General features: G+C 44.6%; 1 protein-coding gene across 3 annotated transcripts in view; it reads left to right on the forward strand.

Moving 5' to 3' along the window:
• Positions 1-25,829, forward strand: part of BAHCC1 (BAH domain and coiled-coil containing 1) — a 320,033-nt gene that overhangs the window by 156,735 nt on the left and 137,469 nt on the right. For all 3 annotated transcript variants that reach the window (XM_033961808.1, XM_033961807.1, XM_033961806.1), the window contains exons 4-9: positions 2,906-3,028; positions 6,876-8,597; positions 13,910-14,015; positions 16,420-16,628; positions 18,406-18,564; positions 23,845-24,038. In XM_033961808.1, coding sequence (XP_033817699.1) covers positions 2,906-3,028; positions 6,876-8,597; positions 13,910-14,015; positions 16,420-16,628; positions 18,406-18,564; positions 23,845-24,038 — 2,513 coding nt within the window. The remainder of the gene's footprint in view (positions 1-2,905; positions 3,029-6,875; positions 8,598-13,909; positions 14,016-16,419; positions 16,629-18,405; positions 18,565-23,844; positions 24,039-25,829) is intronic.

Raw genomic sequence — 25,829 nt, forward strand, 5'->3', positions numbered from 1 at the left:
GCAGCAGCGGCGGCTCCTTTCATGATCCCCGTAAATTACGGGGATGCCGCCGCTGCTGCATCTTAGGCGATCAGGGCAGACCGCCGCCGCTTCCTCTCACCTCCGCTCGAGTGTGCGCTGTGACGTGAAACTTGTGCGCTGCGATGTAATATTTTGTGCGCCAGCGCACGCCAGCGCAGCTTAGCGGGAACACTGATCGTAATCAGCTGCGTTTCTTTTTAGAAGGGAAAGGGATTTCTTTTGCACCCCAGTGAATGATGGAATAACTCAAGCCCAAGTTTCCGCTCTAATTTCCTTTCATAATCTTGTAAAGCTGTTTTCTTTCTTGTCTTTTTCTTCTCTCCTACTTTATTTGAGGTCTATGTATTAAGGTTTATGTGTTTCACTGACCGGATTTATTTTCTTCAAATCCAATAGTTTATTGGTTGTCTTAATTTCTTTATATTTCCTGTTAAGCACAATTATGTACTTAAAAGAAAATGAAATAAATATTTTAAAAAAACCAAAGTCATGTAACAGTTTTCTTTGATTAGTTATGCCACTTGAATTTCTTTGCTTTTCTCTTTTTAAAGTATTGTTTTGGTGTATTTTATTTTTATTTTACATTTGCCTCCCCTGTATATTTTTCATTTCTATCTCGCTTAGAAATTGGATAAGCAATTTTATCAAATTTGAAGAAAAACTTGAAAACTTGATTAAAAAATAGAGTCTTGCCCTGTTCCACCCACACACAAAACTTGCCTCTTCTTCTCCGAGTCTGGGCTGTATCTGGAGGCGCATGCTGGGGGCCCCTCGAGACGTGACCACGAGCTCAGGGCCTTCCAAAACCTGGACACACTGCTGGGTTTATGAAAATCTGTCATGGCGTCCAGACAGTCGTCTAAAAGGTTGTCCATAACATCTGGTAACCCTATGGATAGGACTTGATATACTTACTGCCTTTCTGTGGTTACAATCATGGTGGAGGAAAAGTCCATGGTCTGTTATTGAGAAAGACATGGGGGAAGCCACTACTTGCCCTGGATCGGTAGCATGGAATGTTGCTACTCTTTGGGATTCTAGAATCTTGTTACTCTCTGGGATTCCGGAATCTTGCTATTGTTTGGGATTCTGTGTGGAATGTTGCTACTCCTTGGGTTTTGGCTAGGTACTAGGGACCTGGATTGGCCACCATGAGAACGGGCTACTGGGCTTGATGGACCATTGGGCTACTGAGCTATTCTTATGCTCTTATCTTCAGATACTTATTTTGGTCCTGGGACAATGGAGGGTTAAGTGACTTACCCATGAGCTGCATTGGCTTCCTGTTGAAGCTTGGGTGACCTTTAAGCTGGGTTGCTTATATTACAAAGTTGCCTTTGATTTAGCACCGTTGTATTTAGTCGATAGGTTCCTTATAATGCCACATAGGAATAGTAGAAAAACATATGCTTTAACCCTGTCAGGACCAAGGGACATATTTGTCCCATAACTTTAAAATCCTATAAATTTTGATTTTGGGATAGTCTACAGTTCTAAATTTGATATGTACGGATTCCATATGATACTGCCTTTATGTAAACAAACTGGTTCCAACATTCATTCATTAGCGTCGTTGCTAGATTGACGAGAAGATTCACTTGCCACACTGTCCATAAGCCAGAAGTGTGATTTTTTAAAATAAAAATAATGATATTTCACAAAAAAAATCAATTTTTTGGCATCTGCAAGCCCTTTTTACCATAAAAATGTCATCAAAACCACAAAAATTGGCCTACGATCCTTATGGTCCTGAAAGGGTTAAGGGATGTAAAAGTAAGAAGTATCTTGCCTATAGTCTCTCATATCATGATAAAGATTTTCGATTATTGCTCTTACATCCTACTCTTATGAACACTTTAGAAAACTGTTGAAAACTTTCTTTTTTTTCAAGATTTCTCTTAAATTAGATCCTCTCATACTTTCTCATATTATAATCTTTTGTAAACCGCATCAAACTTGCGGTCATGTGGTCTAAACCTGACGTAACATAACAGTTCCCCAGGTTCTCAGGCCACTGGGCTATTCTTCTGCTCCTGTAGTTATTCGATATTCAATCGTTTGTAGAACATAGTGAAAATGTTGCATGCATGCTCATCACAGATATTCAGGAGTCAAAGGGCAAGGCAACAACTGCTGAGTACCCAGGATGTTGTGGTGTCCTTATATTTACCCGCTGTTTTGTGCTGTGTGTACGTAACCCAGATCTGGGCGACAAGTCCATCCATTCCTGGAGTGCAAATGCAATTTCATCAAAGACCATGCCATGAGATGGGGTTTGGAGCCTACACATCTCATTACCCCAGGAGAAACCAATAGGAAGGCAGAGGTAAAATGGTGGAGTTCCAGCATCACAAGGCGCTATGGAAAATCCTGGCAAATAGCCCCGTTTAATAATAATAATAATAATAATAATTTTATTTCTTATATACCGCTGTACCGTGAAGTTCTAAGCGGTTTACAGTTGAAACAGAAGAATTGCAATAAGTAAGATTAATTAAGATGAAGAGAAAGTACTGTACTTAGAGTTCCCTGACTGTCCCAAAGGCTCACATTCTTGCTAAAGTACTTGAGAAAAATAAATTAGTTAGGTTATAAACATAGAGTAGAAGAATAGTTTAAGAGTGTGGAATAGGGATACAAGTGCTTTGCTGCAACCCAGGACCTGCAGCGTGTCAAGATATTTACAATGAATATGCATTAGATGCATTTTTATAATATGTGCTGGGTCTCTTATGGCATGCGTTTCCATTGTGGATATTCTGAACATGTGATAAGATGGAGGAAGCTTTGCTCAAACAAATGTGGCCATGTACCCATGGTGGGTATCCAGGGTGGCTTCTACCTTACACCACTCACCCCTCCCCCTTTTTCCTTTGTTTTTCAGCTGCGGGGTACCCCCGGTTTTCTGGCAGTCTGGCCTCCACATTCCTACCTATGAGCCATTTGGATCATCATGGAAACAGTAACGTCCTCTATGGGCGTCATCGGTTCTACGACTCCCAGAAAGGCAAGTCCATTCATTACTTGACTACAGAATGCAAGTTTATTTATGTTAAAATGTATATACCGCATAAAACTATGTGGTTAACATATTGATTAGACGCATAATATACTAATCGCCCTTTAGTCGCAGACATCTTATCAATTAAACATTCAGCAATAACTGTTAAAATCCAGACATTCGTTGCCACTGTATCTTACAGGAAGAACAGAAGTAGCAACATTAACAAAAAGCTGCGTTTTCAACATTTTCTTAAAATTGATCTTTCCAACACAAAATCGTAATATGCCTGGCAGAGCGTTCCAAAGTTTGACACCCGCCACTGACATCATTGATGCTCCAATTCTAACATGAATAATAGGTATCCTCCCTTCTAAACTCAATTTCATAGTGATTTCTTCTAGGTTGGTAAATTTCAAACAGTTCTTGGAGCAATATGCCAAGAGAAAAGACACAGGTCATAGGATTTGTAGCCTGCACACGGAACATGTCGGGGGAAAGAGAAAAGCGAGATCAGCCATCAGTCTAGTTCTGACTGACTAGGAAGTAGTATTGGGAAAAATTCAATGAGCGTTGCAGTGGAGTTCAGGCATCACATATGCATGAGGTCTGAAATGGGCCACTTGTCCAACAGTTCTACATTTTGGCTCTAATTCAGAAAACCTACAGATTCTAGGCTGGGAGTTGGATTGTAACTCTTGATTCTAGGGGGCCAAGAGATTGAAGAGCAGAGCAAGTAGAACCTCTGACCCCAAATCCATAAAGACGACCTCAGTCTCCTATAGCAGTTTAAAACATCTGAAACTTACATTAGATATGATATATAATATCTCACTTACATTATGGAGATTTTTTTTTTTTTTTTTATAACCAAATGCCTACATAAGAAATTCAAAAAGGCCTTTATAAAATAGGAGTCCAGTTCCAGCCTAACAGTACCTCTCCCCGCCACACACTCACTCACACACACACACACACAAATTTTCACTGCTGAGGTGTACATGTGTTTACACAATCCACAGGAATATCACACCTCTGCCTCTGTACCACACAGACCCTGCACCAGGGAACACCCAGACACACTTTTTCCATAAATGCACTCTACCTACGTGCATGGAGTCATGCAATTTAATAAAACAAGCGTTACATGCAGAAAAAGCTTTCTAAAATATCCCTGCGGTGCCTTCAGGTAGTGCCTGGAGCGTGTTCTATAAAGGAACCTGGCACCATCATAGTGCAACTGGTGATAAATGTGCATAACTTTTAAGTACTTAGAGAATGACATGGGGACAATTTTTCTCCATCCCCATGGGATCTCCCTGTCCTATTCCTGTAAGCTCTGCTTTAACCGCACAAGCCTCGAACACTTATGATTTTAAAGTGTCTGAGGCTTGTGCAGATGAGGACGGAGCTTAGGCATTGGTGGAATGAGGCATTATGACATCACAATCTGAGCTCTAGAATGTTGCTACTTAGGATTTTAAAGCGTTTGAGGCTTGTGCAGATGAGGACGGAGCTTAGGCATTGGTGGAATGAGGCATTATGACATCACAATCTGAGCTCTAGAATGTTGCTACTGATGATTTTAAAGTGTTTGAGGCTTGTGCAGATGAGGACAGAGCTTACAGGAATGGGGCAGGGACAGAACTCACAGGGACAGGGATGGAAGAAATTTGCCCCTGTGTCATTCTTTATTCACACTTCAGCCAGCCTTAAGTTATCTCCCGCTCATGCTCCGCTCCTGTAAGTGCCCCCGTGCAAACAGGTGCTCTGTGAGTTAAGCGGCGTTTTGCACAATAGCATTTAGGAACTTAACACTAGTAATGTCAATGTTTACATGCTAACTCACCTGGAAATGCATATTTCCAGTTGTTTTGCATACAATACCACCCACTCCATGTCTAGTCACTCGTGCATACAGTACATTGCACTGTTATCTGCTACTGACTGTGTAGCTACCAGTCTATATAGAGACTTACACGTCATATACTACACTACACACAGCACTGCACACTGCATGTTGTAGGTAATGCTGTCTGCTGGACTTTACACTGCATTTCTAACACTGCCTACTGTACACTGCTTCTTTGACTGCATAGATACAGGTTGCAGAGTATAACAGGAGAAAAAGCCTCATGAAGGTATACGCCAGAGAAAACAAACCAGTGAGATAAACAAAAAAGTGGAAGGAGAATAAATAGGGACTGGGACTTGTATATTGCCTTTTTGTGCTTTTACAACCACACTCCAAGAGGTTTACATATAGGTACTTCAAACATTTTCCATCTGTCCTGGTGGGGGATTAAGTGACTTGCCCAGGGTCACAGGAAGCCGCGCGGGGTTTGAACCCACAACATCAGGGTGCTGAGGCTGTGGCTCTGACCACTGCACCACGCTCTCCTCAAGAGAATAAATAATTGATTTATTTAAAAAATTTCTATACCGTTTTTATCCAAAACGGTTTACAAATAAGGAAGACTCAACATGACCATGTTTTGGCAACGGAGCCTGCATGAAAAGTCAATGTAAACCTTATCCATAAATCCTAAGCGAACACAAAATACATCAAAAGCAGTCGATTGATCAGACATGGACCCAAAAAAGATTTCTGATCAATCGACTGATTATAAACTACTTTTGATGTATTTTCTGGTCGCTTAGGACTTCAGCTACTCCCGAATACAGCTTCCAGACTAATGTTCCAACGAAGTGTTACCCCGCTAATGTTCCAATTCGAGAGTGTTACCCCGCTCTTAAGAGAGTTACGTTGGCTATCCATAAAGAAGAGAATTCAGTAGAAAATAGCTTGCATGGTCCACAGAGCCATTTATGGGGAAAATTCCATTGGACTAATCTCGGACATTATCGTTACAAGCTCATTTTTCAGCTCGAGATCGACGCAACGCTTTAAGCTAGCCTTCCCTTCACCTTGGTGTGCACACCGAAAGAAGTTATTCAAATCCACTTTCACGTTAAAAAGGCCCCAAAATTTGGAATAACCTCCCACAACACCTGTGTCAACCAGACAGAGAGAGAAAGAGATCATGGTTACTTGCGGATGGGCAGACTAGATGGGCCATTTGGCCTTTATCTGCCATCACGTGTCTATGTTTCTAGGAGAATGCTGAAGACTCATCTCTTCTCTTCAAACCCCTAATTCAAAATGCAAAGGCATCTCTACTTCCTTAACCTTATAGCTCATTGTTCACGACCACTTGTTGTGAACCACATTCCTTGCCGAAACTTGCGGTATAGAAGAAAATGTATGTTATGATATTTATAAGATTTCCGTTGACTTCTGATGCAGACTCTGTTGCCGAAACACGGCCATGCCGTCCTCCTTGCAAATAAAGATTGATTGATCTTTCGCCCTCACCATTGACTGGTTTGTTTTCTCTGGTGCATAGTATATCCAGCATTACAGTATTTCTTCCTCTGCATATAAATCTTCCTTAGTCGCACGGCATCTTTTGATGTTTTTGGCAGAGAGAGCAGGTGGTAATTCCCACAGCGCGAAACTTTAGCAGAGATGTAAAACTCAAGTGGAAACTGTTCATTTTTGTAGTATTAAACTCTCTCCTTTTCAGACGTGTTGATACAAACCTTTCTCAAACTGGAAGCTCAGCTTTCATAATATTGTGGTGTTCAGCTGATCCTGAAACATTGTTTGGTTGGGAAAACTGGGTTAATTAGGGTCTTTCCTTGTTTTTCACTAGCAGGAAATTCTCCTCACTTATGGCTATTTTAGGCAAATATGCAGATTGCTTCTTTTCTTCTACTTTTCCCTTCTTTTCTTCTATACATCTGCAAATATTCAGTATTTATAACAAAAATGCTGTTATGTTTATTGCAGATCACTTTTATCTACGGAATTTGCCTACCCAGCCAACCCTTCTATCAGCCAATCACAATTTCCCTAGCATTGCTCGGGCAGCTCCTGGCCACCCTATTGGGTCCTGCAGCAAAGACCGGGAAAATAGCCATGTGCAGAAAAACCACAAAGAGTCTGACCGGTATCTACTGGTAAAGGAATTCGGCAAAGAAAAACTGGGGAAGGCGGACTCTAAGGAGAAGCAGCCTGAGGAAGAGGTGAAGGAAAGGCACAAGATTGTACTGCCCATGACCTTGGAAGGACACTGCAAGGAGGATGTGCACCAGAGAAGCTCCTGTGAGAACAGAACAAAGCATCTGAACTCTTGCCTGATGAGCTCCAAGGTCTTAAATGGAGACCCCAGCAAGTCTGTCATGTCAAGCTGTGCTGGCGGCCTCTTGCCTTGTAACGGAACCAGCATGGCTCAGAGTCGGTGTGCCAAAGACATGGTCAGGTCAGACCGAGATCCGATCCAACACGAGTCGGCTCAGCAGTATAGTGAATGTCTGGAGAGGCGTCAGATGCTTCACCATTCGGTTTCTTACACGGTTCCATCTAGCATCCCCCCACCACTCAGCTCTACATCGGCGTCATTCCCCTGTTTACAGCTCCATTCCAACCCCGAGGTGATGTGTACCCTACAGGACAAAGCTGGGCGGGGGCCTACGTTTGTGCCTTCAGTGGGACACTTGACCGATAAAAGCAGGTCTTTTCAGGTCAACTCTGAGGCCTGCCACATAGACAGGAATGAAGGTAAAGAGAGGAGCCATGAGATAAACTCTGACCACCATTACCCAGCTCATTATGGCAATTCATTCTCCCACTTGAAAACTGATGGGAAGGTGGACAGAAGGCCAGAATGGCCTCAGAGCACAACCACGCGGCTCAAAAATCTCGAGTACCTGAACAATGCCGGCTCTGATGTCGCTTTACCCAACATGCCTCACGCGGCAAAGAGCTGTTTGGAGAAAGGCGGCTACTTTGAAATGCCTTCATCACAAGATTGCTCCCGCACTAGTCACCAAGATGTACTCAATGCTAAAATAAGCCAATCCTGTTGCACTTTAGATAGGGTCTGTAAAGAAACCCAGGGTCAAAGCTCTCAAAAGGTTGCTAGGATACGACATCAGCCACACAGACCTCCAGAGATGGGGCAAACAGGAAGTGGCTCAGATGTTAAGAGGAAGTCAATAGAACTGAGTTCTTTGGGTTACAATGGACCTCATTTACCTCCTTGGACTGTCCAGGGTCAAGGCCCTCCAATTTCAATCAGTGAAGAAAGAAAAAGTTCATATCTTGACCCTTTCAACACAAGTTTACAACAAGCTGCTCTCATGACTCAAGGCTCTGTGCTGAGCCAGGAAATGCAAGGCCCACCTGATGAGGTTTCAGCTATGAAAAACTTGCTAAAGTACAGCAACCAAGCACTTATGGTGGGACAGAAAGCCCCTTTTGTGGGACTGGGAAATATGAAAGCCAGCTGCGTTCACCAGGAGATGAAGTTTCAGGCAGGGAAAGAGCCCGACCGACCAGACTGTGCGAGGAGCAGAGAAAACGAGGTGGCTCACGGAGAGGGGGAGGTAAGGCAGCCTCCTGTGGGCATCGCAGTGGCTGTGGCTCGGCAGAAGGATACCCTGAACCGGCCCGAGCCTTCCTACGGTGCTGGTACCACTCGGCAAGGCAGGGCGACCACAGGACTAAAAGGTACCAGGTTAATGCTGTGCAAAGTAATGAGACGCAGGATTGTGATGAAATGATCGGATATTATTTATTTGCCTATCGTACTTAATATTCCACTCATTAATTAGGGCTGTGAGGAGGCTGGTAGGGAACAGATGGGATAGTGATTTGGGAAAAGAGCCTTAAATGAAACCAGACGTTAGCTGCTCTTTTGCCATTCAATGGTACAGAATGTTAGAAAATATTTTAAAGGTGCCTTGTAAACATTTCAGTATAAAGACTGGTTTGTAAAATAGGGTTTGAGGGATCTGTTGCAGGATGACTGAAGTTTCTTCCTCTCTCAGCCACATGTGTCTAGAGCACAATCTTCTGTGTTCCTTCTACGTTAGACACTGTCCATTCGATGCAGAACAACCCGATAGTCAAACGATCCCTAAAAACTAATAACGACAAAAATACGCTGGAGTTTTTGCTCCGTCTCCTCCTATCACCCGTCGACGAACCTGAAAAGCTACTGATTGGAGTACAGCTGTGCTGCAGGGTTTGATGACCTGATGTAGCAGCTGCCCTCGGATTGGTTGCTGTTCGCTCATTTTGAGTATAAGAGATAATAATAATAATAATAATAACAACTTTATTCTTATATACCGCCAACAATCTTGCGACTTCTAGAGATAGCTAGACGAGAATAAATCCCCCCCCCCCAAAAAAAAAAAGGTTCAATGTTTTCACAAACATTCTTTACCCTGCCGTGAGCAGCAACAGTGGCAGAAACGCGAGTTCTCAGCCACAGCTGGGCGAGCCCATAACCATAGACCCAGAAAAATTAGTAGATGTCAGGGAACAGAAAAGATGTCGTTGGTTTAGAATGGAAGATGTCCAAATCAGAAAGCCTCTGTTGTGGTCTCACAGGCTCTGATTCACAAAGGTTTCTCTCCTATTCTGTGCATGTGAAGAAGAAGCTTTGTGAATCTGGCCATTTTCATATGCAAGGCAAGGAATCACAACTGCAGTCTTTGAGGAACACAGGACTGGCTTTCAGGCGTCTTCAGGCATATCATGAGTGGAAGCTCATCTGATGCCTGCTCTGAAAACCAGACCCACATGGTCTTGCTTGAGACCTCCAGGCTGCCACTTGCTTTTCCTTGGAAAATCAATCAGAACATCAAAGTAGAAGCCCATGCGTGCGGTGGGACAAACCCCGGACTGGATCAGCCTACCTGCTGACCTGGGGTGATATAGCAACCCTAGCTTTGTGCCAGAAACCAAATGCAGACCTCATCTTTCCCCAGCTCTTGGAAAAAGTGGTTTGCTTTGAGATAAATGTAGCCCTGAAGTGGAGAAGCAAAGTCTTTGCATGTGTGCTGGCAGACGGCAGGGATTCCTCTCCATGTAGAAGGAGTGATGTCATCACAAGAGAGAGGAAGTGTGACCAGAAATCCCCTCATTAGTAATCACATCTGGTTTCCATTGGCCAGCCGTGACTCATGCCCTGTCGAATCCAGCCTTGACTTTATACAGTTCACACGTTAAAGTAGCTTTTGAGCAAAATATCATTTTCAGAAACAGATAATTCAGAATGCTGCGGTTAGACTCATATTTGTCCTGAAGAAGTTTGACCAGAACACTCCCTTTTGCCAAGAAACGCACTGGTTGCCTGTTGAGACACGTATTATTTTAAAGTTGGGTTAAGGTTACCAGACGTCCGGATTCCCCCGGGCATGTCCTCCTTTTCGAGGACTTATCCAGGGATCCGGACGGCTTTTCAAAACCCAGCACTTTGTCCGGGTTTTGGAAAAGCTTCCTTGGAATTGCGTCGGGCAGGAGAGCGTCCGCGCATGTACGGATGCCCTCCTGCCCGATGAGAGAAGGCAGCGGAGGGCGTGGCTGGGGCGGTATTGGGGGCAGCACGGGGGCGTAACAGTGCGGGCCTGGGGGGTGGATCTAGGAGTCCGGATTTTACTAAAAAAAAAAAATCTGGTAACCCTATGTTGGGTTGTATTTATTATAAAGTCCAAGAGAAACCAAAAAAGCAATTTGGAGAGACGATGATCCTGAAATGGACTTTAATTGAAGTTCCAAATAAACAATCCACATAAAGATCAAAAGGACCTAATAGGCTGAAACGATTGGTGTAAGATTTTAAACAAATGTTCCTTAGATCTAATGATTTTACTGATCGAAACTTCACCCAATAGATCTAATAAGGACAGGATGGAGTTAGATAGGCCATCAGCCTATTAGGTCCTTTTGATCTTTATGTGGATTGTTTATTTGGAACTTCAATTAAAGTCCGTTTCAGGATCATCATCTCTCCACATTGCTTTTTTGGTTTCTCTTGGACTTTTCTCTCTGGATTCCTGGGGTCAGTTTTCTTTGGTTTGTACAGGTCAAGCTCCATCTTACGTAACCGACTCTTTTCTTGCTGCAACTCAAAAGCAGCAGATCCTGGAGATCTGGTGCTCTTTTTGGTTTTCCACCCATTATGGGCTGCAAATTCAAAAAGTATCATGAACGTGTACTCTCCTATCAAGCTGCAACTTGGGATAAGGAGTTTAATCATTTATTACTGACTTCACCTTGAAAGCTCGTTTGCTCCCTAGGTTTTTGGGCAATTAATGTTCCATTCTAGTCGCTGTCTCCTAATTCCATTTTCAGTTGTAGGTTATTATTTAATATTTAATTAACCGCCATACGGTTATGTGGTCTAGATCAGTGGTTCCCAACCCTGTCCTGGAGGACCACCAGGCCAGTCGGGTTTTCAGGCTAGCCCTAATGAATATGCATGAGAGAAATCTGCATATAATGGAGGTGCCAGGCATGCAAATCTGCTCCATGCATATTCATTAGGGCTATCTTGAAAATCCGACTGGCCTAGTGGTCCTCCAGGACAGGGTTGGGAACCACTGGTCTAGAAATTGAGCTTTATGCTATGTTTATGTTACCCTACAAAACAAAATGGTTTGGTCTGAAGGGAATAGCAAGCTCCTGGTGCAGATTTCCCTGTGTAGGACAAAGAGGAGGAATCTTCGACTAGGTTTACAGGGGGTAGTTAATTCATATATATGAGTGCATTTAGAATCCACTGCATGCATATTCCCCATGAATCCTTGAGGACTAGAAGTCCCTCCCCATATGTAGGAGGATGGCGGTTTGCCATCATCAGCCCTGCCACATTAGGGCCTCCCTGGGGCACAGGAGTCCATCTTTCTGAGGGTTATTGCCAATCGCAAAGTAATGTGGGATTAACAAAACCAAGAAAAGGTGTCAACCTGGAAAGTGTACTGTACTTAGGCCTAAGACAGGGGTAGGCAATTCCGGTCCTCGAGAGCCGGAGCCAGGTCGGGTTTTCAGGATATCCACAATGAATATGCATGAGCTGGATTTGCTTGCACTGCCTCCTTGAGATGCAAATCTATCTCGTGCATATTTATTGTGGAGATCCTGAAAACCTGACCTGGCTCTGGCTCTCAAGGACTGGAATTGCCTACCACTGGTCTAAGACAAGGGTCTCCAACTCCAGATTTTTAGAAAATGCAAGCTGGCCTAGTTTTCAGGATGCCAATAGATATGCCTGAGATATATCTGAGGTAAAGCTCGCAAAGAAGTATCTTGCATGCTACGCTCTACATTACTCTACCCCAGGGGTAGGCAATTCCTGTCCTCGAGAGCCAGAGCCAGGTCAGGTTTTCAGGATATCCACCATGAATATGTATGAGATGGATTTGCATGCACTGCCTCCTTGAGATGCAAATCTATCTCATGCATATTTATTGTGGAGATCCTGAAAACCTGACCTGGCTCCGCTTCTCGAGGACCGGAATTTCCTACCCCTGGTATAGGCTGATTTCTCTATGGTTTGCCCACCACTACTCCTAGCCCAGTGTGGTCTTATGTCAGTGGTTCTTAAATCTGTCCTGGGAGACCCTCAGCCAGTTGGGCTTTCAAGATATCCTTAATGAATATGCATGAGCGAGATTCTTCTATAAAGTATGTCAGGGATCTCAAAGTCCCTCCTTGAGGGTCGCAATCCAGTCGGGTTTTCAGGATTACCCCAATGAATATGCATCGAAAGCAGTGCATGCACATAGATCTCATGCATGTTCATTGGGGAAATCCTGAAAACCCAACTGGATTGCGGCCCTCAAGGAGGGACTTTGAGACCCCTGAAGTATGTGGTAGGCATGCAAATTTCTGTCATGCATATTCATTAGGGATATTGTGAAAACCCAACTGGCTGGGGGTCCCCCAGGACAGGTTTAAGAACCACTATCTTATACCTCTGAGTCCCAGAGAAAATCAAGACCACAGGTCCCAGCATGCAGTGAGAAAAAACCAACCAACCCTGGTTTTGCCCAGTCTGCCTTCAACATGGAGCCAGCCAGTTGGCTACCCTACAGCTCACGAAGTAGTGACCTAATCCACAAAGAAGCAAAAGACATTTAACTAGGACAATAATCCAAAGAAGCTCCTCCCTGCTCCTGTATGCAAAGGGTTAAGCTAAAGCAGTGTTTCCCAAACCTGTCCTGGGGGACCCCCAGCCAGTCAGGTTTTCAAGATATCCCTAATGAATATGCATGAGAGAGATTTGCATATAATGGAAGTGACAGGTATGCAAATCTCTCTCATGCATATTCATTAGGGATATCTTGAAAACTTGACTGGCTGGGGGTCCCCCAGGACAGGTTTGGGAACCACTGAGCTAAAGACAACAGATGGATCCATTCCATAACTGAGCAGGTCCAGCTGCATATGCTTATCACTGTCATATTCCTAATTAATATACACAAGTATCTCATGCATATTTATAATGGGATATCCTGAAAGGGCTTAGGGCAGGGGTCTCAAAGTCCCTCCTTGAGGGCCGCAATCCAGTTGGGTTTTCAGGATTTCCCCAATGAACATGCATGAGATCTATGTGCATGCACTGCTTTCAATACATATTCATTGGGGAAATCCTGAAAACCCGACTGGATTGCGGCCCTCAAGGAGGGACTTTGAGATCCCTGGCTTAGGGGGATTCCAGAGAGACACTGCCATCCTAGTTTAGGCTCAGAGCCCTGCGTGGTTTCTCTACATGTTCGAGTTCCTGGAGTGTCCTTCAGTTCTGCAGTGTTTTGGGCCTGGCAGCCCAGCCCTTTCTGAAGTGGCGTCAGTGTTTCCTCAGCTGGGGGATCATCCAGGCCTTGTGGAGAGGGAGAGGGAGTGGGCAAGGGGGATCGTTGTTATCCAAAGCATGACAGGCTCTAAGGCACTTAACTGGTAAAATAAATTCCCCTTGCTTCTCCCCTTTCCCATTTAAACTCTTTCTGTCTTTCATGATGAATAACTGACAGCGGCCTCTGCACGATCCATGCACGTGATTGACCTGGAAGCAGAAGACGAAAGAGGTCGTCTGTGCGATGAGAGGTCGGGGCTCACTGCTCGAGAGATTCTGCTTCAGTAAGACCATGTTATTATCATTATCAAATCACCTACACTTTAAACACACAGACGGGGCGCACGCCTGGCTTCGTAGAACAGAGAAAAGAAAGAGCCGTATTGCGATTCCTGAATTATAGAACTGAGACATATCCAAGATCACATAAAGAGTCATGGCAGAGCTGGGACTGAAACTCACTCATCGATTCACACTACTTTCCCTGGTACAGTTAGGGTTATCAGACATCCGGATTTCCCCGAACATATGCTCCTTTTGAAGACATGTCCAGCTTTCCCTACAAGTTATTCATTTACTAAACAATAAGGGGCTCAAAATAATAATTTTTAAAAAACGTTCAAAAAGTGGCCTAAATCGGTACTTGGACGATCAAAACGCCTGATCGTCCAAGAACCGATAATCAAGGCTAGTTTTAGATGTATCTAAAAGCAGCTTAGGCCTTTACCCTGCCTCTGAACACCTAGAGCGAAAAGAGGCGTCTTTAGAGGGCGGGAGGTGGGCTGAACTAGACTTAGTCATATTGCGAGTATAACCAAAACTTGAATGAGATCGCCCAGTCGGAACTTATACGTTTTGACTTAGACCAAGTCTAAAACAGGTATAAGTTCTGAATAGGGGCTGCTGAACTGATCACGGCTGCCGCGATCAGGACAGCAGCCCCGGCAACCTGCCCACCCCAGCCCCCTGCAACGATCGCGGAAGGAGAGATGCCTAATCTCTCCTGCCACAATTGCGATCCCCCACTCAAACTGCCACGAACCGGCAGAAGGGATCCCAAGCCCTCCTGCCAGCACCCTCCCCCCACCCCGACAAACCCGTGATCACGGCAGGAGGGACCTTTGGTTGATTTATAGGAGGGGCCTTAGGCAACTGGCCCAATTCCAGTTGGCCCAGTTGCCTAAGGCCTATAGGCGGGCTTTAGGCACCTGGGCCAATAAGGCCCTAAGTCCCTCCCCGGTGCATCTCACAATGCAACGGGAAGGGGCAGGCCCACCGTTTGGAAGACGGCAGACCTGCCGGCCAGACAGACAACCCATCTGGCCCTCTGATTAGGTTAGTTGTAGGAGGGGGGTCTGTGGGGGCGCGTTGGGGGGTTCAAGGGTGCACCTTCCGGCAGGAGGGCTTGGGGGTTCGCCTTCTGGCAAGAGGACTTGGGCTCCCTCCTGCCAGTTCGGAGTTTGGGGGTTCGCCTTCTGACAGGAGGACTTGGGCTCCCTCTTACTGGTTTGGGGTTCACCTTCCAGCAGGAGGGCCTGGGCTCCCTCTTGCCAGTATTTGTGTGTGTGTGTGGGGGGGGGGGTGTTGGCAGGAGGGCTTGGGATTAGAGATCTCTCTCTCCTGCCGCGATCGTTGAGGGGGAGGGAGGGACAATTACAGGATTCTGTAACTTGTGTTGTTTATTGACAGACGCTGGTTACAGAATCCTGGACATTTCCCTGCTGCCAACTTCAGCATCTACTGACTTAGGCCAAAAGGGGACTTAGACGTTTTGTTTGATTTCTGCCCCTCCAAGAATCTAACAAATTCCAAACGTTTTGAAAATGTTGCAGCTGACTTCGCTTTACTGCCGCCATCTCTTCAGACTTTCTCACCAGACATACAGCATTCCACCAAGTACATTCTGAAAGTTCAGAACTGTTCTTCCAATTGTCCAATATATGTTGGCGTGCCATTGCCATTAATGTGTTATTTTAAAAACAAAAGAAAAAAATTAATATCCTATTAGCTGGATTTTTGATTATCTGCCGAGGATAGTTTGGATAATCGGTGTTCCATTGTACTAAGCCTCTCTTTAAAAAAATTAAGCAAATGTACTAAGAATTTACATAGGCCGGGCCAGACTCTGTTGCTGAAAAAGTCTGATCCCCAAGAAGAGACATTGTTTAACTGCGCGCAGGACACTGGCGTGCCGGACCAATGTGTGCAGCCCCTATTCTTTCCTATTTGTGCTGTGAGGATGGGGGGGAACCCCCCCCACTACACTTACAACTTGTGTAACTCGCTCTTCTGCTGCCTTTTGCCTTCCCATTTGAACTCTGAAGGGGGGGTGTGGGGGAACCCCCACTACACTTGCGCTCTCGTTGAGGGGGGGTGACGTGCTCTGAGGGGGGGGGGGGGGGCAGAACCTTTACAATGATGTGCTTGGGGGGGGGTGTTCAATGCCAACATGCTCTGAATTACAACATTGTCGCGACTCCCCCCCCCCCTCCCCGACAATGCGCTCACTTGTTGGTGCGCACTTTTGATGGAGTGCAATTGTCCTGCGTGCTATTGACGGTGAACCATGCTGAACATTTGGTGGGTGTGTCTTAGCGGTGCCGATTCAAGTCACTCAGGGCAGGTCTCCTGAGTTTCACTTTGGTCGCTTTCACAGAAAAAAATGATGTGTAACTTTTTTCTCTCTAGGGATAATAAAGATTTGGTAGAATTTGCCAGAATTCACCCATCCAGCAGCTGCCCAGGGGATCTTACCCCTCACCTGATGATCGCAGGCGGCCCATCCTTACAAGCCAGTCAGTTAGGAGGGGATCCAGCCTCACATGCCCACCCTGCCCACCCTCACTGGCTGCCCAGGACACGGAGTCCTTCCATTTGGATGGGAAGCCATTCCTATGGTGAGTCCCTAGATCTGTGTCAGCTGAGCTGCCTGTAGAGGGTTTCTGATAAGGAACAGACTCCAGTCCAGGGCTGCCAAAGTTCGGTCCTCGAGATCTACTGGCAGAATATCCACAATGACTATGCATGAGAGAGATTTGCATACCAAGAAGGCCTTGCAGGCAAATCTTTCTCATGCATGTTCATTGTGGATATCCTGAAAACCTGGCCTGGCAGTAGATCTCGAGGACCGGACTTGGGCAGCCCTTCTCCAGTACAATCAAGCACCGTCTGTTAAACTGGGTGATGCATTGGTGGCTAAGGACTTAAATGTGACAAGTAGTATTTTATAGGTCTGCCCCCCCCCCTTATATGCCACTGCTTCAACCCCGTATTTTCAGTCAGTATATTACATTACATTACATTAGAGACTTCTATTCCGCCTGTACCTTGCAGTTCTAAGCGGATTACAATTGAAGATGGCTGGACATTTCCAGGAAGCTACAAATTTTAAGGAAAGATACATAGAGATGCTAGAATAAGAGATAGGGTTAGATACATAGTGGAGGCTAAGAGGGTGAGTTTAAGGAGGTGGAGGCTAAGGGTAAATTTAAGGAAGGGGGACATTTGAAGAAACTTGTAGGGAGGGCGAAGATTAGGGTTGGTTATATGGTGGAGTATGCAGGGAGGGGGATGTTATGGAGGAGGGGGGATAAGCGGACAAGATAGTTTCTTTGAATAACAGAGTTTTGATTTCTTTTTGAAAAGATTTAAAGTCACATGTGGTTGTCAACAGAGTAGAGATGGAGGGGTATATCCTGCTCAACTCAGCTTCCGATTTCATATATCTTCCTAAACTAAACTAAACCTTCTCTATGAATATTGAGCTTGACACGGTTTACAAAACATTAAAAGGGAAGCACAGTGAGAATTGGTGGTAGTCTGGAAGCAGAAATTTACATTTTTGAAAATAGCCAAGTTTTCAGGTGTCTTTGGAATCATTGGTAAGATCCCAAATTGTGCAACTGGGCAGGAAAATTATTCCAAAGCTCTGTAGTTTTGAAGTGAAGAGATTTCCCTAGTTTTCCAATGTAGGTAACGCCTTTTAGTGAGGGGAAAAATAGTTTGAGCTTTTGGATAGATCTGGTGATGTCTGGTCTTCCCTTTACCAAAGAAGTAATGTGTCAGCTGACTCACACCAACTCTTTTTGCCGCCTTCTTGCCTTTCTTCCTTGTTTTTGGTTCAGCCACTTAACTTCCTTATTCCACATCTTCTTTTGGCTTCCTGTTGGTCCACATATAATTTCTTTTCCCCTCTTACTGCCCCTTCAAGATGTCACCTACTGTATATCCCTCCTCCACCCAACTCTTTCTCATGCTTTCCATCTCATTACTTCTTCTCCAGCTGCCCCCTCCTGTCGCTTGGCCTAAGCCTCCAATGCTGCATGCATTCTCCCATCACCATCTTGCTTTTCACGTGATGGTCAACCTTCCAGAAGTAGCAAAAATAACGGAGGCTGGTGGAATCTAGTAGACCAACAGAGGTATGAGCTTTGGAGAGCAAGAGACCAGTTTGCCAGAAAGATCCGAGAAGCTGATGCTCCAAAGCTCTAATGCTAATCTGTAAGGTGTCTCTTCTGTGCTTCAACCTAATCATTCTTATTTCTGGTGCTTCTGTTTTATTCATTTTCTCTGTCAAATGATTTGGATTGTCTTTGCCCTTAATTCTGTTAAGACTGCAGTAGTGCTAATAGCCGTGACATTGGTTTTACAAGTACTGTACTTTTGCTGAAATAGGAATCAGCCATCCAGCTTTGCATCAAAACCTACCGCCTGGCTTTCCCACAGCAATGCCTGGTGCCATGCAACCTGTGTTCCCCCTCTCCCAGGATCCTCCAGCCCAGCTGGTTATACTACCTCCCGAGCCTTCACCACACTCTGCTCCTCATCCTCTCGGTAAGTTTCAAGTTTATTATTAGCATTTGATGAATCGCCTATTTGAATTACTAAGCGATGAACAAAATTTAAAAATAGCGTAAATTACATAAAAACAAACCAAATAACAAAATTCTATAATTTAATACAAATATGAGAAGGAGGAAAAGTTATAATTTATCTTAGAAGAAATAGACAAACGAGGAAAATACAAAAGGAAATGGGGGGTGGGGTTGAAACTAGAGCACATTTTAAATTTTATGGTAAATTTAAATGTTAAAAGCATCTTTAAAAAGATAAAATTTTAGCGATTTTTTTTAAAGAAATGTAAGATCCTTTTTGTTTTTAATATATTGTGGCAGAGAGTTCCACCATTGAGGGCCCATTACAGAGAACATGTCTGATCTTCTCGGGCCTACTATTTTTCAAGTTTCAAGTTTATTAGATGGCTTGATTAACCGCCTTAAACCAAGTTTCTAAGCGGTGTACATTTAAAAAGTTACATATGTTGGGTAACAAAACAGTCCATACAATTAATAAATAAACTTATTGTGCTAAAAATTAACATTGTTAAACACAAGGTAAGGAGGGATGAAATACAATTTGTAAAGAAAAGAGGAGACATCAAAGGAAAATACAAAAGGGTAAAAAGACATTTGGGGGGAATAAAATAAACAAAGCAATAAAATAAAAGATTAACTTGCAAATGCATCTCTAAAAAGGAAAGTTTTTAACTCGTTTTTAAATTTTACAAACTCTTTCTCCTCCCGTAAAAACATAGGGAGGGCGTTCCATGTCTGAGGTGCCGTACAAGAGAAGATAAATTGTCTCCTTGTATTGATAATTTTTAGAGAGGGAATAGATAAAAGATTTTGTTCGCTAGATCGTAAGGTTCTCTTTGCAGAATAAGGGATAAGTAATCTAAATAAAAATGCCACTGTAATTTCTTTTTAAGGAAGGGACAGATAAAAGATTTTGATATGATGACCGAAGGACTGCTTATGGGTCTTTTCTGTACATTTGAGTGGCATTTCTTCCCTTTTTCTGTGCCAGGTCATAACAATGAAGTTTCTGTGCTTCTGTTGGGTATCAGCTTCCCTCCTGAACTATTGTCAGAATTTTGACCCTGGTCACTGATGCCTCAGATTCATTCTAGAAGACAGTTGGTCTTGGATGTCATCAACCAATCCATATTATTTACTGCTAAAACGCACAGTTTACCAATGAAAACAATAAACCCCTGCTTAGAAAAGGTTCAAGGGGGATTGAGGTTAGCCATCAGTACCAGGCTCAAACTGATGAAAAGTTCAGAAACTCTCCTCCATTTTAGTTTGATATTTAGAGACAAAAATCGTCTGAAACTAGAATGTGGGTAAAAAGAAGGCACAGAAACTCACTGTGCTATATTTTCTGTATCACGTGACTAATAGATTTCAGAATGAAGGCCTGTGGAAACGAAAGTTAAGGAGATGTCATAACTGTTTTACTGTAAAGCTTTGGAGTCAGGTGATCTAAGGGACGGAGAAAATAGAAATTCAGTCCATTAATTTGGCCAGATAGGTGGAAACAGGAGCTCTCCTAACAAAATCTCTGCCACTGTAATTTCTCTTTACATGAAGGGTCTTGCTTATTTCCCATTTGTTTTCCAAAGGAACATTTTCAATAAGTCAGGTTGAAAACAATCTCTTTGCCATAAAAATACTTCTCAAGTGAGCTATTAAGCAGAACCAAACTCTGGCTGTGTGGTGCTTTAGGACTGGATTGAATAGGTTGGTGCCAAAGGTAAGGGTGGCCATCTGAGAAGAGGGTCATAGAGCAAGCGGAATTAGGCTCCTGTTTAGGCCAGATATTTGGTGGCTTCAAAACCAAGGACTCCTTTTACTAAGCTGCGCTCGCGGTTATAGCGCACACGGCATTGCCCCGTGCGCTGGACGCTAACGCTAGCACTGAGCTGGCGTTAGTTCTTGGCGCATAGCGCTAAAAACACTAGCACACCTTAGTAAAAGAAGCCCTGAGCGACCTAGGCAGTAGAGAGTTGCACGGGGACAGAAATCCCACCCGTCCCCGCCAGGATCCTCTCCGTCCCCACCCGTCCCCGCCAGGATCCTCTCCTCCCCACCCGTCCCCGCCAGGATCCTCTCCGTCCCCACCCGTCCCCGTCAGAATCCTCTCCGTCCCCGTCAGAATCCTCTCCGTCCCTGCCAGGATCCTCTCCGTCCCTGCCAGGATCCTCTCCGTCCCCACCCGTCCCCGTCAGAATCCTCTCCGTCCACGCCAGGATCCTCTCCGTCCCCACCCATCCCCATCAGAATCCTCTCTGTCCCCGCCAGGATCCTCTCCGTCCCCACCCGTCCCCATCAGAATCCTCTCCGTCCCCGCCAGGATCCTCTCCATCCCCACCCGTCCCCGCCAGGATCCTCTCCATCCCCACCCGTCCCCGTCAGGATCCTCTCCGTCCCCACCAGGATCCTCTCTGTCCCCACCCGTCCCCATAAAAAGCATCAATTACTTCTGACAGGATCATCAATTCCACAGTTTCTTTGGTGTTTTCCTTGTGGAATCTCTTTGCTGGAACCCTTTGTTTGTTTTCTGTTCAGGTAATTAACTTATAAACCCTCTCTTTCACTAAGGCTGACGTGTCCATTATATTTTATGGACGAACCCTGCTTCCAAAGCCTTCTGTCCCCGTGGGAGTCCCGTTGGCCAGAGGGGGGTCCCCGTGGGAATCCCGTGGGCTAGAGGGGGGTCGCCGTGGGAGTCCCATGGGTTAGGGGGATTCCCACGGGACCCCCACGGGATTCCCACGATCCCCATTCCCGTGCAGACTTCTACTAGGCAGCTGTCTATGGGACTAAATCCAAACCTGTCCAGGTTTGGAATATTTTATTTGTCCAAGCACAGTCTTTGGAAGCAGGGCATTCGTTCTGAAAGTCAAGTAGGAGAACAAGCTGACGGCCGTGAAATGTCTGAATGAAAGTAACTTTCAAGGCTTGTTAGCTGTATGGATTCACTAACCTACGTAGGCCTTGGACCTTGGCCCTCCACCCAGTTTTTGGAAGGTGATCTGTTGAGCTTGATTTATGCCCTGGAAAGGAAAAAAGTAGTGCGAACTGAAATCGTAAACCTGAAGCTGAAACAAATATTGTTAGTAATATTGGCTGAGATTTCTGTCTCTGTAGGTGGTCCAGAGCAATGCTTTAATTCAGAGCTTCCCAAACTAGAGGGTTGGGACCCCAAAAGGGGTCATAAAACCAGCACAACCTAGGTGGGCTCTCCATAGGTGCATTATTATTCTGCAACTCCAGGGGGGGTCACACAATCCCTTTCGCTGCAATCATGGGGTCACAACCACAAAATGATTGGGAAACTCTGCTTTTATTTCTTAAAGCAGTTTTGAGCTTTGCACTTGTTCACTGCACTTCATACAGAGTAGTATAACTGATAAAAGTCAGGTGTGGAAGAGGAATCTAAGAATTAGGACAGGAGCCAGAGGAGCCAGGTCTGATTCCCACTACAGCTCCTTGTGACTAAAATATAGAAACAGAGAAACATGACAGCACATAAAGGCCAAATGGCCCATCCACAGCATCCACTATCTCCTCCTCTCCTTATTGGCTAAGGCTCTTAACATTTGCATCTCCTCTCCCTATTGGCTAAGGCTCTTTACACCTGCATTGTGAGGTCATAGAGCTTTATGGTTATAGAAACATAGAAACATGAGGGCAGATAAAGATCAAATGGCCCATCCAGTCTGCCCATCCACAGTAACCATTATCTCTTCCTCTCTCTAAGACAGTGGTTCCCAACCTTGTCCTGGAGGAACACCAGGCCAATTGGGTTTTCAGGCTAGCCCTAATGAATATGCATGAAGCAAATTTGCATGCCTATCACTTCCATCATATGCAAATCTCTCTCATGCATATTCATTAGGGCTAGCCTGAAAACCCGATTGGCCTGGTGTTCCTCCAGGACAGGGTTGGGAATCACTGCTCTAAGAGATCCCACGTGCCTATCCAGGCTTTCTTGAATTCAGACATAGTCTCTGTCTCCACCACCTCTTCCAGGAGACTGTTCCATGCATCTACCACCCTTTCTGTAAAAAAGTATTTCCTCAGATTACTTCGGAGCCTATCACCTCTTAACGTCATCCCAGACATGCCCTCTTTTTAGAGGAATGTCTGGGCTCCCGGAGAGACTTAGAAAAACCCGGCATTTGTCTGGGTTTTGGAAAGGCTCGACGAGCTCCAGCTGCATCTGGAGGACTTCTGAATATGTGCGGATGACGTCACACATGTCTGCGCATGCTCTAGACCAGGGGTCTCAAAGTCCCTCCTTGAGGGCCGCAATCCAGTCGGGTTTTTAGGATTTCCCCAATGAATATGCATGAGATCTATTTGCATGCACTGCTTTCAATGCATATTCATTGGGAAAATCCTGAAAACCCGACTGGAATACGGCTCTCGAGGACCGGAGTTCCCTACCCCTGCTTTAGAGGAACATTGCATACTATGTTGGCAGATGATTTAGGCCAGGGGTGGGCAACTCCGGTCCTCGAGGGCTGGAATCCAGTCGGGTTTTCAGGATTTCCCCAATGAATATGCATGAGATCTATTTGCATGCACTGCTTTCAATGCATATTCATTGGGGAAATCCTGAAAACCCGACTGGAATACAGCTTTTGAGGACTGGAGTTCCCTACCCCTGCTTTAGAGGAACATTGCATACTATGTTGGCAGATGATTTAGGCCAGGGGTGGGCAACTCCAGTCCTCAAGAGCCATATTCCAGTTGGGTTTTCAGGATTTCCCCAATGAATATGCATGAGATCTATTTGCATGCACTGCTTTGAATGCATATTCATTGGGAAAATCCTGAAAACCCGACTGGAATACGGCTCTCGAGGACCGGAGTTCCCTACCCCTGCTTTAGAGGAACATTGCATACTATGTTGGCAGATGATTTAGGCCAGGGGTGGGCAACTCCGGTCCTCGAGGGCTGGAATCCAGTCGGGTTATCATGATTTCCCCAATGATTGTGCATGAGATCTATTTGCATGCACTGCTTTCAATGCATATTCATTGGGGAAATCCTGAAAACCCGACTGGAATACGGCTCTTGAGGACTGGAGTTCCCTACCCCTGGTATAATTGAATTTTCCTGTTTTCTACTGATATCTGGTCATTGTGGTATAGTTATCTTGTTGCTACAATGTTGCCTCTATGTCCAGCTGCACCGTTAATAAAGAAAGAAAAAGCCACCAGGAAAGCTTGGTTAACCTTTTCCCTACTGGCTCTTCCTGCAGCTGATGTCATGGACCAAGCTTCACTATGGCCGCCCATGTACCCCAGCCGAGGGCCCACCTCTCACATGCAGCACCCGGGTCAGCTCCCCGTGTACTCCGGCTCCCAGTTTCTCCGGCAACAGGAACTGTACGCCCTGCAGCAACAACACAGAGCAGCCCAGGCCCTGGAACTCCAAAGGCAGTCCCAGCTGCAGGTAAGAGAAACACACCGGATGCCGGAGGCTCTTGTCTGCCGATGACTAATGCCTAGGCGCTCTGACGCAATGCATGGATTGATTTGCATTTTCCAGTAATAGCTCGAGTTGGCCTTCTAGGCATTCTCTTTCCTCTCTATGGCATACCTGAGTTAGAATACGCTGTAGGGTCAGATGAAGACCAGCATGGGTCACTCTGTCTGCCCAGACAACTGGCTAGGATTGAACCCGCTGCTCTGTACAGGTTTCCAGACGCTCTTTCTCATTTATTTACTGCCTTTTTGAAGGAATTCACTCATGGCGGTGTACAGAAGGATAAGTCGGACATAAGTATAGGCCAGGGGTCGGCAATTCTGGTCCTCGAGAGCCTGAGTCAGGTCAAATTTTCAGGATATGCACAAGGAATATGTATGAGATGGAGTTGCATGCACAGCCTCTCGAGGACCAGAATTGCCTACTCCTGGTGCAGTAAAAATATTCAAATTATACAGTATGGCTCACAATGGCTGATAAGTTTGTACTGTAGCTTGGATTTACATGGCGGCATTAGGATCGTGAAAAATCAAGAGCATTGTTTAATTTATAACATTTTATTGAATAAATCAGTAAATATACAATAAAATAGTCATTACATTAAAATTCATCATATTAATTTCCATCAAATGTCCTTCATTTCTTCAAAATATATTTCCAAATTACCCATTGCATCTCTCAATACCCTCCCCCTACTTCCTTCCCCCCTTCCCTTTTCCTTATTCACCTTTCCCCCCATCCTCTCTTCCCTATCCCTCTAAATTATGTGTAAATCTTTTATTAAAGAAATAAAATAACCCAAAAATTAAACCCCCCAAACCCAATGAAAGTTGACAAAAATAAAGAATAATAAAAATATAGAACTGGAAATTTTTAAATAAATAATCATAGCTTCAATGTAAATCATTAAGAATTAAATTTCTTGCCTTAAACATTACAATGTCAATATAATACGCAGTAAAACATTTTAATGACCACCATAGAGTGTAAGCAGAAAAAGAAGAGAGATTCGTAGATCGAGGAAATAAAGTTACAGATGTTCATTGCAATCTTGCCCACTTGCTATAGGAACTTCAAACCATCTCTTAAAAATCTTGTTCAGGTGTCTTTGTGGAATTTGCTACTGTTGAGAATCCAGAGTAAAGTGAGCTTTCAAAATATATCCTTGAAGTGTTGTAGAATCAAGCGGGTTAAGGCGATTTGCAAAATTAGAAACCTAGAAAAATGATGGCAGATAAAGGCCAAATGGCCCATCCGCAGCATCCACTTTCTCCTCCTCTCCCTATTGGCTAAGGCTCTTAACATTTGCATCTCCTCTTCCTGTAGCAGGGATCTCAAAGTCCCTCCTTGAGGGCCACAATCCGGGTTTTCAGGATTTCCTCAATGAATATGCATGAGATCTATGTGCATGCACTGCTTTCAATGCATATTCATTGGGGAAATCCTGAAAACCCGACTGAATTGCAGCCCTCAAGGAGGGATTTTGAGACCCCTGTCCTATAGGTTAAGGCTCTTTACACCTGCATTGTGAGGTCATAGAGCTGTTTGATTATAGAAACATGATGGCAGATAAAGGCCAAATGGCCCATCCACAGCATCCACTATCTCCTCCGCTCCCTATTGGCTAAGACTCTTAACATTTGCATCTCCTCTTCCTATAGGCTAAGGCTCTTTACACCTGCATTGTGAGGTCATAGAGCTTTATGGTTATAGAAACATAGAAACATGAGGGCAGATAAGGTCAAATGGCCCATCCGC

This window comes from Geotrypetes seraphini, chromosome 10 (assembly GCF_902459505.1).
Source record: "Geotrypetes seraphini chromosome 10, aGeoSer1.1, whole genome shotgun sequence".
Taxonomy (NCBI): Eukaryota; Metazoa; Chordata; class Amphibia; order Gymnophiona; family Dermophiidae; genus Geotrypetes; species Geotrypetes seraphini.